This window comes from Mercurialis annua, linkage group LG8, assembly GCF_937616625.2.
Source record: "Mercurialis annua linkage group LG8, ddMerAnnu1.2, whole genome shotgun sequence".
Lineage (NCBI taxonomy): Eukaryota > Viridiplantae > Streptophyta > Magnoliopsida > Malpighiales > Euphorbiaceae > Mercurialis > Mercurialis annua.
This window is the reverse complement of record NC_065577.1, coordinates 28677995-28692452: the sequence shown is the minus strand read 5'-3', so window position 1 is coordinate 28692452 and position 14458 is coordinate 28677995. Positions and strand designations below refer to the sequence as shown.

At 34.0% G+C, this 14458-nt stretch overlaps 1 protein-coding gene across 2 annotated transcripts; it reads left to right on the top strand.

Moving 5' to 3' along the window:
- The first annotated feature begins 201 nt into the window (after positions 1-201).
- Positions 202-2885, top strand: LOC126662331 (protein SMAX1-LIKE 3-like). 2 transcript variants are annotated; one of them, XM_050356279.2, is made up of 3 exons: positions 202-1411; positions 1491-1671; positions 1761-2885. In XM_050356279.2, exons 1-3 carry the CDS (start codon positions 276-278, stop codon positions 2664-2666), a joined length of 2223 nt encoding a protein of 740 aa, XP_050212236.1. In that variant the 5' UTR covers positions 202-275; the 3' UTR covers positions 2667-2885. The 2 variants fall into 2 exon arrangements, with proteins under 2 accessions (XP_050212236.1, XP_050212235.1); XM_050356278.2 differs by having other exon boundaries at positions 216-1411; positions 1764-2885.
- Positions 2886-14458: the final 11573 nt, after the last annotated feature.

Genomic DNA, 14458 nt, shown 5'->3' with positions numbered 1-14458 from the left:
CTCTTTTGCCATCTTCTCATTCTTCTTAGACAAGACAAAGTGTTTATTCCATTCATAGTTCTTAAAGTGCTTTTCAAAATCTAAATTTTCTTTCTTAATTATCCACTTAACACTTTATATGATAAGGGAGATAAAGAGATCACATGCCAGCCACTTTCACATCTAAAGACTACAAATTTTGCCTCACCACCAAGAAAAGCACATACCCCATCCTACAATATATACAATGCATTAGCTTCTCAATTTGTTGCATACTCAACTTCAATATTTTGAGAATGAGAGCAGGAATTTGCAGCGTGCAGCAAGCTCTTACAGCAGAGGCTGCAAGTATCGTAAAGCAAGCGGTTAGCCTTGCTAGGCGGCGGGGTCATGCTCAAGTGACTCCTCTTCATGTGGCAAGTGCTATGCTAGCATCCCCTACTGGCCTTCTCAGAAGGGCTTGCCTTCAATCCCATTCGCATCCTCTTCAATGCAAGGCTTTAGAGCTTTGCTTCAACGTTGCCTTAAATCGCTTACCTGCCTCAGCTGCGAGTGCGTTATTAGGTCATCACTCTTCCTTTCCTTGTCTGTCAAATGCCTTGGTTGCTGCTTTTAAGCGCGCGCAGGCTCACCAACGACGAGGCTCCATTGAAAACCAGCAGCAGCCCATTTTAGCTTTGAAGATAGAGATAGAACAGCTTATTGTGTCTATACTAGATGACCCGAGTGTTAGTCGAGTAATGAGAGAAGCTGGTTTCTCAAGTGTTCAAGTAAAGCATAAGGTCGAACAAGTTGTTGTTGTTCCTTTGGAGATTTCATCAAAAGAAACCAAACCCCATAATGTATCTCAATCTCTAATACCTCTAATTAACAAACCATTGTCATTGGATGTTGAGGATGATGTAATAAGTGTTTTAAAGACAATGGTGGAGAAAAAGAGACACATAGTTATTACAGGAGAATGTGTAGAGAGTAGTGAAAGTTTAGTGAAGGGAGTGATGGAGAAGATTGAGCGAGGTGGTGGTCCTGTGGAGTTGCGATCGTTGCGGATGATAAGCTTTCCTCTCAGTTGTTTGAGAGATGTTCCAAAAGAAGTGGTGGAGCAGAAGCTAATGGAGCTTAGGTGCATAGTGAAGAGGTGTATAAGTCGAGGAGTTGTTTTATATTTGGGTGATCTCAAATTGGTTGCTGAGTTTTGGTCAAATTATCACGGCGAGCAAAGCAAAAGCTACTACTACAGCCCTTGGGATCATATAATCATGGAGCTCAAAAAATTAGTTGGCGAAGTAGAAAGGTTATGGCTCATTGGAGTTGCAACTTTCAAAACTTACTTGAAATGCAAGGCAGGCCATCCTTCTCTAGGGACTATTTGGCAATTGCATTCTCTCAAAATTCCACTTGATAGCCTCACCCTAAGGCTCAACCTCAACAGGTAACAATAATTATCTTTTTTAAATATATTCTAAGTTAAACTATTCCCATTTCTCTTGCTTATTTCTTTTGTGTATCAGTGAATCTCAATGTGAGTGTAGAAGCAATGGATATAGTTGGGCGGGCGTTGAATCAGCCCACGAAAAGAACGAAACTTGCTGCGCAGACTTCTCGATCATTCAGCAGAATACTAGCTCAGGCTTACCTTCATGGCTAAAGAAGCATAAGGAAGAGACACAAAGAATCAGTATTGATGATAAGGTACATATAATAATCTTGTTTTGATAATGTATTGCTGAGATAAGTATGATCAAGCAGCTTACACAAGATCAATTTTTTATTGATAAAAGCAGGAATTTTGCATGAATACAAGACCCCTTTTAAAGAAATGGAACTCTTTTGGTAGTTCATCAGTTCATAAAGAGTCTCATTATCCTCACAAAACCATAAAATTTGCTTCATCTCCTGCTTCCCCAATTTCCATATCTTCCCATGAGTGCAACAACAACTTTCTTTTCGATTCAGAAAGCAATCTGATTAGTATTGGGAAGCCAGACGTTTTATCAAATCCGAATTCCAGCCCGAATTCGGCTTCATCAAGTGAAGCAATGGGCGATATGGAAGGCTTAGAAAACTTCAAGGAGGTGAGTGATGAAAACATGAAGATTCTATGCAGTAGCTTGGAGGAAAAGGTTCCAGAGCAGAAACAAATTATTCCTGAAATAGCGAAGGTCATTCTCGAATGCAGGTCCGGGATGAGAAAGGGCGAAGAAAGGGAAGAAACTTGGCTCTTCTTCGCGGGTGTTGATTCCCAAGGAAAAGAGAAGATTGCACGAGAATTAGCTACACTTGTTTACGGCTCGAAAGCCAACTTTCTTTCGATTGGAACGAGCGATAGGAAGAGGAGGCGAGATGAGGTGGATTGGAGTAGTTATGATGAGAGACTAGGGCTTGCCTTGAATGAGAATCCTCACAGAGTGTTCTTCATCGAAGACGCGGAGCAGCTTGATTATTGCTCTCAAATGGCAATCAAAAAAGCTATTCAAAGCGGCAGAATAGATATTCCCGGAGGTCAAAACGTTCCGCTGAAAGATGCCATTGTCATTTTTAGTTCAGCTATGGTGAATAATCAAGTGAAGGTTGAAGAAGATAATCATCAAGTTATCTCCCTTGACTTGAATATTGCCATTGATGTTCCTGAAAATGCAATCCTACAATCTGTTGATAGCCAAATTATTTTCAAAATTCAAGAATAGTGAGAGTAGTGCATGTGCATGGGGGTATAATTACTAATGAATTTTTGTTTTAGTTTTATTTTATATATATATGATTTTGAAGTAGGGTTTGTTTTGTTCGGGGAAAGAAAGAAATTAAACTAACATGAAGATCTTTTTATTAGGAGAATGGAGGGTGATGTACGTAGGCTAATGTATGTTTACTATATGTTTTTTTTAGCAAATATGTATTTCTTATAATTTTTCTTCTCTTTCCCGTCCTCATGAAAAAGATATATGTTTTACTACCATCCCTTCGGTTTATGCTAAAGGGACGTAGCACTTGTGACCAAGGCTATGCCATTCTTAGTCTAAAGTTGAGTCGATGTCATTGGCCGACCCATAAATATTTAGAAATTATTAAATATTTACCTAAAAAGATAATAATAGAACTTTATACATAAATACGGAAAAGATGATACTGTTTTAACTTTTTTTATGATTTTACTCTTTATGTTAAAATATTTATTATTTTACTCTGACACACAAATGCGCACTCTCTCTCTCTGCATGCGCGCACAGATCTTCCCCAATATTATGCAGAATTATTTCCATTCATTTTTTTTTTGTTCATTCACTTTCCATTCAATTCTTTTTTATTCATTCAATTTTCTTTAAGTCTTCCACAATTATACAGAACCACTTTTCATTCAATTTTTTTTGCTCATCCAATTCTCTTTTCTTCATTCAATTCTTTTTTGTTCTTCTTTAAATTAACCGGAGATTACAAATTTTATTTTCATTTTTTATGAATACTAAATTTTAAAGCAAGTTTATCAGAGAATTAAATGAATGTCAAGAATTTATTTTATTTCTATTTTCCATGTTATTATCATGTCATTACGAGTATCATATATAGCAGATTATTATATGATAATGTAATCATACTGCTGGATAATAAAAATAATGTATCATCTCGTTATCATAATTTTATGTAATTTTTTTCCTTATAGGTATCATATTATCATACTATTATCATAATTTTATAATTTAATTATCATTTGGTTATCATTGATATCATGATTTTTTTAATTATATTTTCACGTACGTTATCATCCAATTATCATAACCTTATCATACTTCATTATCATCTCGTTTTCAGAATTTTTATGTAATTTGTTTTCATGTAGGAATCATAATATCATACTATTATCAAAACTTTATTATTTAATCATCATTTGGTTATCACTAATATCATGAATTTTTTGTAATCATATTTTCACGTAAGTTATCATCCAGTTATCATAAACTTACCATACTTCATTATCATCTAGTATTATATTATTATATGATTATCACAGTATTACAGTTTCACATTATCATATAATTATCAATTTATCATATTGCATTGTCATCTTATTATCATGCCTATCGTATATAGCAGATTATTATCATCTCGTTATCATAAGTTTTTGTAATTTTTGTTTCATGCAAGTATCATATTATCATACTATTATCATTTTATTATCAATAAGAATCTTATCATACTATTATCTTTACACTATCATCTCGTTATCATAATTTTTATGTATTTTCTTTCCATATAGGTATCATATTATCATACTATTATCATAACTGCATTATTTAATTATCATCTGGTTATCACTAGTATCATGAATTTTTTTATAATTATATTTTCATATACGTTATCATCCAATTATCATAGCCTTATCATACTTCATTATCATCTAGTTATCATAATGCAGTGTTATATAATAGTGTTATGATAACGACATGATAATATAGTGATACTCATATGATAATCAGACGTTTTTTTTATAAAAAAATCATTTTTCTCTTCAGTTTTATGATAATGCAGTGATAACTATATAATAATCAGATGCTGTTTTTTTTTTTGCAGAAATTATTTTTTTGTACAGATACTCATTTTTTTCATCATAACATTGTTTCTTATGCAGATTTTTAGATCTAAAGTTGAAAAAATTTAAGAGTAATTTATTTAGATCTGAAAATTATAATAAATTGTATTTATCACCACGAATTAAGGAAAAATTCGCTAAAATTAAATATAAAAGGATGGCGAAACGATGGAGGAGCGATAGCGGAACGACGAAAAAGAAAAGAATAAAAATAGAGAAGAAAAGAAGAAAAAAATTAAAGAAAAAAATGGCAAAAAAAAAACCAGAGAAGAAGAAAGAAAGAATAAAGAAAGAAGGAGAGAAGAAAGGGATAGAAAAAAAAATGACATGTGTCACTTAAAATAAAATAAGTATGATTGGAGTAAAACAATAATAAGAAATAAGTATAATTATAATATAAACATGTCTTAGTGTAAAAAATAAATATATTAAAAGGGTGAGTTATTTTCTTTATTTTTTCCTTATTAAGGTAGGAAATTATATCATTTTTAAAATGAGTGTATTGTTTCTAATTTTCTCAAATATTTAATAAGGTGGGTAAAATTGTATTGAAAGTTTGTAAGATGAACAAAATCGATAAAATATAAATTTTAAGATGGGCAGCGCTATAAATTGTAAAATGAAAAAACTATAATATTAACTTATATATTTATATATTTTTTTAAAGATTCAAAATAATAAAATAGTCAATTGTCCTCCTAGGTCCACCCGACGTAATATACAAATATTTTATATATTTTAACATGGCTTTGTTATAACATAAAAATCCACTATAGAATCACCAAGTCATCAGGGCAAATGCGGTTAATTCAAAGAAACAAAGTAACGTCAGTTTTTTTTTTTTGAAAATAGTAACGTCAGTTAAAAATACAAAAACTGAGATATAATAATCAAGGCTCTATAAGACTCACTTAGAACAAGACATAGGCTATTATAAGTCTTAACGACATCAAGCTATCATATAATGAAACTTCCATCCAAGCTAAGCAAAGCTCAGATATTATAACTAGACGATACTATTTTTAAAAGTAATGATGGGAAGATTGTGTGAATATTGGCAATGAGCCAAAAGAATAAGTAACGGAAAAAAAGGGAGTTAGGACGTTAATTAAGTTGATATTGTAAACGTAAGCTCTATATATATATATATGCAAGTGACATTGATGTCTAATAATCACATATGGCCCCTGACTTTAAAGGCTAAGGGTAAGGTTACTGATAGTAATGATGTTAGTAATAGACACATCTCTATGAGTGCATACCGAGTATCAAAAGAAAATTGATTAAGGAATCTGATACAAAATAGGTTTGATATGTTTACAGATAGTGGACAAGAAGGAAATTAAGAATAGGCCTATCGTGAAGATAGCGTAAGTTAGATCCGGTAAATGAATTTTGAAAACTAGTAATGTTCAGAAGTTAGTTCTGATGTAGATAGGGAGTGAATAAGCACTTCAACTATTCTTATGAAGAATATAGAAAAAAGTAATCAAGCTATTTTCGGATTATTTCCAAGACCTTTATTGAAGGTATATCAATCTATTGAAGTAACAGAGGAGGAGCATGCACAATATATTCGATTAGTGTTTCAACTTCTTAGAGAGCGTCAGAATAGATTTCCAAAGGCGAGTGACATTTTGGAAACTTGTAAAGTCCCAAGTGAGTTTTAGTTAATTTGAAAAATATTTGAGTGTTCAATGAGTGGAAGTAACCTGTACGGTTATAGAAATTGGTAATCTCTTAGGTTTTGCAAAGTACTTCGAATGTTGAATGCAAGATTTTTCAAAAATCTTTGTGCTAGTAACAAGATTTAACCAGAGAGTATAAGAGTTGATTAGGAAAATCAACATGAAGTAAGTTTTGAGAAATTGAAGGAATATTGGACTATGGTAATAGTATTTACACAACCAGGAAAACATAAGGATTATAGTACACCGCGTGTTAAGGAGTCAAGTGGGGATATGTTATGAAATAGTGTGACACAATGTGCGAACTATTTATGAAAATAGAAGTTATTGTGAAAGTTGTCAAGAGACACCACCTATATGGTATAATGTGTAAGTTATCTATGGATCAAAAGTTCAGGAAAGTATTATTTTGATATAAGAAGAATATCATATAGATCCCATACAACCTAACTATAAAGTTAAGAGTTAGTGATGTAGATCTCGTACAACCTAACTGTAAAATTAAGAGTTAGTGAATTGTGAGTCAGAGTAGCATAGCGAAAGTGTGAAAGTTTGTAGAAATTACATGCATACTACACCTATTGTGTTAGTGACCGATTAGTAAGACATTTATACTTTGAATAATCAAGTATTGGACGTAAATTCTCAAACCTTATAAGTCTATTGGCACAACCAATTATATGTCTAGAATGAAGTGGAAATATTTACTTGGAGTATGTGATGGATATAGACCAGCAAATAAAAGTTTGCGGTTACAGTATTGTTGATGGAATACTGAAATAGGACGATAGACTACGTGAATCAGACATTTATAGTATGACGTTCACATAAAGTGTTTTATTTCAGTACCACGAAGAGTTATTGTGAGCGGAGCGGGGTTCGGGGGCCGCTCAACCAAGGCTTATGGCTGACTTCTCGATCTGGAAACGGTTTGAAAAATGGATTCGCTACTTAGTTCAACTAGAAAATGCCTTTTAATCGACTAGATAGCCTTACTCGCCTCCGGTAAGACAATTGTGCATCGGACCAAAGACTAGGGTTCGCGGACCTTCCCGTGACTCTTGTGCTTGGCTCATCGGTTACTGGCTTTATTTTCTGGACATATTCGTTTTTTTTATCTCATCAGTATATGCAGCATATGATACAAAGGCTGGAAATAAACAGGGATGAAATAAGTAAACAAGTTTGACGCGCATATGACTCGATCTAGACTGGCATTTGAGGCAAGTAGCAGGTACTGCTAAGCATACATCTAACTTTAGAGGTTTCTAGCAAATAGTCATAAGTCTGGCTGGTATGGATATTTTACATGTACAAAGCCTAAAACCGGATGTATAAATGTTATTGATTGATTTTATTAGATGAGTCTTGAAAAGCCTATACAACCGTTACTACTTTTTCGTATTAGTCCTACGATGTTTGAGTGATGGGCTGGATTTGCATTAATGGGCCAATTTTAACTGATTAGTCCTTTAACTTGTTATTATTTGATTTGGAATGCTTTTGGAAAGCGGTAAACAGTGCTAGCATGCTCAGGGGCAGTTGGATATAGATACAGGGTTAGATATACTTTTAAACCTCGTTGACTTTCAGTGCCTGGCACTCACGCGGGTTTTAACCATCGGTCTAGTCAGAATGGGCTTTCGGTAAGATCACAGGAGTTGTGCGTCTCATCGATCCGGTTCTACTGGTTTGATTCAGAGTCGATTCCGAGTTCGGGTTAGTCCGGAATCGGCTCTGGAAGTTGCTGGTTTGCTGGGCCCCGGGCTCCTGGGCCCGGTTTATATTCTATGTTACATATTTGGACTTCTGAGTCTGTTTTACATCGGTTCTGGCCCGTTACATTACAGAATATGACTCTACACTAAATTCTCTACATCTGGGTTAAAAAACTGGGCCTGATTTGCAGTCCGGATGGGCCCGGAAATGCGTCTGGAAGTTTGGATCGAAGTCTGGAAGATCTGAGAAGCAAATTTGGGATCTTACAAAGGAGGAACACGACGCCGATTCACAGTGCCAGCGCCGGCAGGATAAGGCGGCGGCGCCGCCAGTTCATTGTGGCGGCGCCGCCGGTTGCAGCGGCGGGGGCGGCAGTTCATCGACAGCAGTTCTAGGATTTTGTTTTGCTCCGTTATTACTCATTTCAAGTCCGTTTCTCATGCAAACATAGTCCAAACCGCATAAAATCGAATAAAGAATCCAAAAACATTAATTTAAGTGTGTTTAAACCTCATCTAGGAAAAAATTAATTTCGGGGCAGCAACTATTTTAGGATTTCTTTAAGGAAAAAATAGCTAAAATATACTTAGAAACATGCATTCAAAGGTCTTTAATACTCGGAGTATTCCGAGGTCGAATCCACAAAGGACGAACTCTTTAAAATATTATTTAATTTAATTTTTATACAGTAAATGTTCTGTTAAGTTGATTTGGTTTTAAAAATAAATAATTAAATAAAGAAAAGTGAACGAATATTTTTGGTAAAATATCAAGATTTAAAGCAACTAGGATTTCGGGGTTCACCATAGTTGAGGGGAAATTCTATCATAATTAATAATACATCTCAAAAGCTTTTTTATGACAATTATTTCTAAAATATATTTGTCCTCTTTCAAGACACAAATGTGTGATTAATTAATTCTGGATATTTTCCAATAACCATGTTAATTAATTAAGGTTTAATTACTTAAAAACCACCCACCTTGAACTTTTTTTTCGTTTATACCCTGGCCTAGGAAAAAATTCATTTATACCCTGACGTATGTGTTTATGTTTCACCTCTACCCCGGGGCACTAAATTGACGTCTTTTCATTTAAAAAAAAGTTTAACATAGTCCTTCATTTAGAGAAAAATTCATTTCTAATTAAACTCTAATTAGCTTAGGTTAAAAATGAAGAACTATTTTAAATTTTTTTCTTAATAAAAAGAGGTTAATTTAGTGCCTCGGGATAGAGATGAAATATAATACATACGTCAGGGTATAAATGAATTTTTCCTAGGTCGGAGTATACAAGAAAAAAAAGTTTAAGGTGAGTGGTTTTTAAGTAATTAAGCCATTAATTAAACCCATTAAGCAAAATAATTAACACCATCACAATTCCTTAGACATATTCCTATTCTAAGTAAATTATGTTTAATCTCTAGATCTGAATTCATGCTTCACGGTCAAGTAATTCACATGAATTCTAGGATAAAAACTTAATATTCATGATTATCTCAAGAAGATTAAAGAAAATCATTGTTTAAAATATAAATGAGATGTAATAATTAATAATCAAGAAATCCCCTCTAACTAGGCTACATCCCTAATCCTAGTTGAAGGGTTTAGCAATTCATTGTCATATTGAACATAACAATGAAATTATTACACCTCAAGAACATATAAAAAAATAAGTGAAAATATAATAATGGTTGAGAGAATTATATTATATAAAATGTCTACACAAATAAATGTGTGAGTGAATCCTATCTTTACACAAGAGTGCTCTATTTATAGGCACAAAATGAGTGATAGCCAAGCCAAGAATATCTTCCTTCCATAGTGAGCTTGAGTGATAATCAAGTTTGACATATCTTCTTGCCATAAAGAGTAGGAGTGGTGATCAAGTCTCTCTTTCCTTTCCATAGTGAGCTTGACTGAATCATATTTGACATATCTCATTTCTATAAGGAGCTCGATTGAAGTCAATGTTGCATATCTCATTTCCATAATGATTTTGATGGAAGTCAAAGCTCATTTTTTGAGTGCAAGTCAAGGAAGATCCCTTTTTGAGTGTGAATCAAGGTTATATCGACGTGGAAGGTCTATGAGTGCTCACCAAGGCCCGGACTTCCCAAAACTATTAAAAATAAAATTTTCAGGTCCTCATCCGGCCTTTGGCCGGCTTGGAGGGTGTGGGATGGCTCCGGGCCGGCAAACGAGCTGTTTCACCCAAAATCTGTAAATTTGGCCGATTCGATTCTTGGTTCGCATGTGTTCAGTCTTGGAGGCCGATTTCGAGCAAGTTCTGAAAAACAGTCTTTACAATCAGATCACTCAACAAGAATTTAAGCATGAAAAGTATGCTTTTAGGCTCGAAATCTCTCCAATTTGGTTAAGTGTATGATTCAACAAATTAAATGTGGCTTTACAAAGAGTTTGACACCTTACATGATAATTAAGTAAAACCGTGTATAAAAAGTTTTTCTTTTAATTGTCCTTTACTTAAATTACAAGTCAACTATCTAAGAAGAAGGTCAAATTTACAATTGAATCAAAGAGATATTGATTACAAATTTACTTTATTAAATAATTTTTCTTGAAAATGAATAATTTATTCAAAACAATATTTTTTTTCGACTGCTTTTACCCACCCCACACTTTAAGAAACACATTGTCCTCAATGTAAAAAAAAGAGAAAAACTAAAAGAAAGGAGAATAAAAATCTTCCCTTTTCCGAAGACAGCGAATTCCACTAAAGGAACTACTAGCCGATCTCTTCTTCCATGACAATGTCAGAGTCAAGGGTCGGCTAAAACCGGTTGTGGGCCTCATATAATTTTTTTTTTAACATGTGGAAAATTCTAAAACGAAAATGCAACCAAATTTAGTAGATAAACGTACCTTAATGATGTTAGGTTGCCTCCTAACAAGCGCTTTGTTCAACGTCATGGCTCGACGTATCTTACCTTCCTCACTCGAAGTTCACGACTTTTACGTCTGCTAGTTGGTCACCTTTGTAGTAATGTATTTCTCTTTGACCATTGACTAGAAACATGTTCCTCTCATTCTTGTCAATTTCTAACAATTTTTCTTTTGCTGCAGAATTCTGGTTAGCAGACATAACCACAGAACGAATATTATTTGCTCTTGAAACCAAACGTTTCCAATAAGTAAGAGGTGGTTTCGGTGTTTCTTTAGGCGACACTTTTCTTGAAGGCTTAATCTTTGGTTTTTCTTTACAAAATTCTTTAAACTTAGTTTTGTGTTTGATATTTTTATATTTATCACCTTCTAGATTAGGTACCAAATTTTTAATTTCTCCCACCTCATTTTTTTCTTCTAAATTCAGAGCTAAACATGCTTCAAGTGGCTCTTTGATTGATTCTTTTATAGGAGTTTCACTCATAATTTCATCAATTATGTCAACTCTATAGCAAGAATCCAAAATTTCAGATTTTTTTGGGGGTGTACTTATGTTAAAATCGTCTTTTTCTTCTCCCACCCTAAAGGTTAGCATACCACTTTTAACATCAATTAATACTCCTCCCATGGCCAAGAAATGTCTCCCTAAAATAAGAGAAAAATCCACTTCATCATCCATATCAAGCACTATAAAATCAGCTGGTAAAAATATTTTACCAACTTTTACGAGCAAATCTTCTACTATGCCAAGCGGTCATTTAATGGATTTGTCCGCAAGTTATAATAAAACTGTAGTAGGTTTCATCTCGGTTATGCCTAGCTTCCTCACAAGCGCTAGCGGCATTAGGTTGATGCTAGCACCTAAATCACATAAGCAATGAGCAACATCAACATTACCAATAGTACATGGGATAGAGAAACTCCCTGGGTCTTTCAACTTTGGAGGTAATTTCTTTTGAAGTCTTGCATGTTGGGTTTTCTAGGTTCATAACGCAGCGGAATTTCAAAAAATTTATCTAAAACCCAAACCAAGATCCATGTAATTCGAATAAATAGATTAACTACATAATTAATACTTACTTGTATGTCGAATTCAACAGCAATGTAGGAAGGAAGGAGGTGGTTCACTTTGGTGATACCTGGCCTCAGATCAGAAACGCCTCCAAAAGAATGCGTCCTCTACGAGTATCCACACGAACAGACCTTAGCCAAAACTAGTGCTTGTGTGCTAGCACTATTGCTTCACAAGCAATTTTGAATTTTTAGTGATTTAGTGAATAATGAATTTCGTGATTCTCAAACCAATTGCTTAATGTGTATTTATAGTGATACAACATTACTAGGGTTTGAGACAAATTCGAATTTCAATCTCATTGCAATTCTACAAGTTTATGTTTATTAAAAACTCCCTGTTTGATAATCATCCATATATATATATATATTAATTACTATATTTATTATCTTCCAAAAATAATAAATTAAGGAAAACACCTATCCTTAAATTTCGAATTAATATATATATATATATATATATATATATATATATATTACGAATTATATATATATATATATATATATAATAATTAATCACTTAATCACATTGGGCTTGTCCAACCCATAACTGTTTTGGGCCTGTTCTTAGTGTGCGACCCTGTAGGTTCATATAACGTTGGCATTAGGCTCGGAATCCCTATTTCAGCCCACAAGTCATAAGTGGCCTCTAGCAAGACATTATGACTACCCAAGTTATACGAATATCGACAATCCGATTTAACCATTTACAATAATATTTTAATCCCTTTGTCTCTCGATATCCAGATTGAATATAAGGCATAGTCCTGTCATCCTTATAATATTCAATCATCAGTTTCTTAACTCTAAGTAGACTGAAAATGATAACTCTTTATCAATTCATTTAGCATAGCCATGCATTTCCTTCAGTCTATCTTCTTCAAGGGGCCCATAGATATCTTACTCAAATAAATGAGGGACAAATTCCTTCTCAGTCACTCACATTTCTCACATAGTTACTTTCATATCCAATGACAATCTATTCCATTATCCTGTTTAAGATAATGTAAGACTGTATCAAAATATGAAATAGCTATGTAGAAATCCATGATGATTTCAAGGTCAAAGGATTATACTAATAGTACTGTAATGAGAAATACTTATGACAGTGATCTATGTAGTATTCTCACAGTGGGTCATCCAGTGCCTTATTTCTCAAATAGCACCTATGATTTGACTTAATATCTCATATACATGATTAGCAAAACATAATCATCAGTCAACATCATACTAGTCTCAATGTTCTATTAAGACTAGGGATAGATGGTATATAATTCTTTTATTAAACCTAAGGGTTCTACTATCAAGTCACATACTTGATGACCTTAGAAAGAATTAACCATTCAAGTATTTTAATCATTAATATAAAATGATAAAAACTGCCAATCAATAAATAACAAAATGATAAAGTCAAAACATGGTCAAACATGATTGACCTAGTGCATATCACTAACATTGCACTGCACTCCTCATTCAAGGCTACTATTGCATACTCCTCCAATTTGTTTTTGTTGGAAATGATCTCTTTCAAGAACTTTGCATATGATGGTATTTGTGCCAAGGCCTCGGTAAAAGGAACGTTGATTTGAATTTTCTTGAAGATGTTGAGAAGCTTTTGAAAATTCAACTCGTTTATCCTCTTCATCTGCCACTGAGAGTATGGAATTGGAGGCACATATGCCTTCACTGTTGGTGGAGTTTTCTCTATAGTGCTCTCTTCTACCACCTTGTTTTTCGTTCTCTCATTTATAACAACTGATTCGTCCGCCTTCTTTTCTTTTGATGCTTCATCAACTTGGTTCTCGCCTGCTAAAGAGATTGCCTTAGGATTTGTCTCAGTGTGGTTAGGGAATTTTCCCTTTTCTCTTTCAGCAGCCTTATTCGCTAATTTCCCCAGTTGAAGCTCCACTTCATGAATGGAAGATTGAAATGATTGTTCAATCTGTCTAATCCTTTGCTCCATTTTATTGTTATGTCCATTCTGATTTGCCATGAATTGAACCATCATCTCTTCGAGAGAAGGGTTTCTTCTCTTGTAGTGGAGGTGGAGGTACCAATATATTTTGGTGAAATTCGGATGGTCCTTGCAGCTTAACGTTGTTCGAATCCCTCCATAAAAAATTCGGATGATTTTGCCACCCTGGATTGTATGTGTTTGAGTACGGGTCGTTCCTTGGCGGTCTATTTTTATTATTGCCAACGAAATTGATTTCCTCTTGTTGGACTCTATTGGCAAACCTACATGAAGTTTCACCATGCCCTTGAATTCCGCAGAATGCACAAATCTCCTTCAACTGCTAATTCTGACTAAGTAGCATCTTCACTTGCTTAGTTAGTTCGACGACTTCCGACAAAATATCATGATGTGAAGATACCTCATCGACGGCTGCCCTTCGTCCTCTAATGGCTCTTTGTTGAGAATTTAGAGCAACATTCTCATAAATCTTATTTATTTCAGCCGCCGTCTTTTCTCCATAACTTCCTCTGGATGCCGTTTCAACCAATGTTTG

Bases quoted from the DNA above. Each gene is read 5' to 3' on its own strand.
- LOC126662331 (XM_050356279.2), top strand. From the start codon at position 276: ATGAGAGCAGGAATTTGCAGCGTGCAGCAAGCTCTTACAGCAGAGGCT. The intron at 1,412-1,490 runs GTAACAATAATT...TTTGTGTATCAG, and splicing joins CTAAGGCTCAACCTCAACAG to TGAATCTCAATGTGAGTGTA. The intron at 1,672-1,760 runs GTACATATAATA...TATTGATAAAAG, and splicing joins GAATCAGTATTGATGATAAG to CAGGAATTTTGCATGAATAC.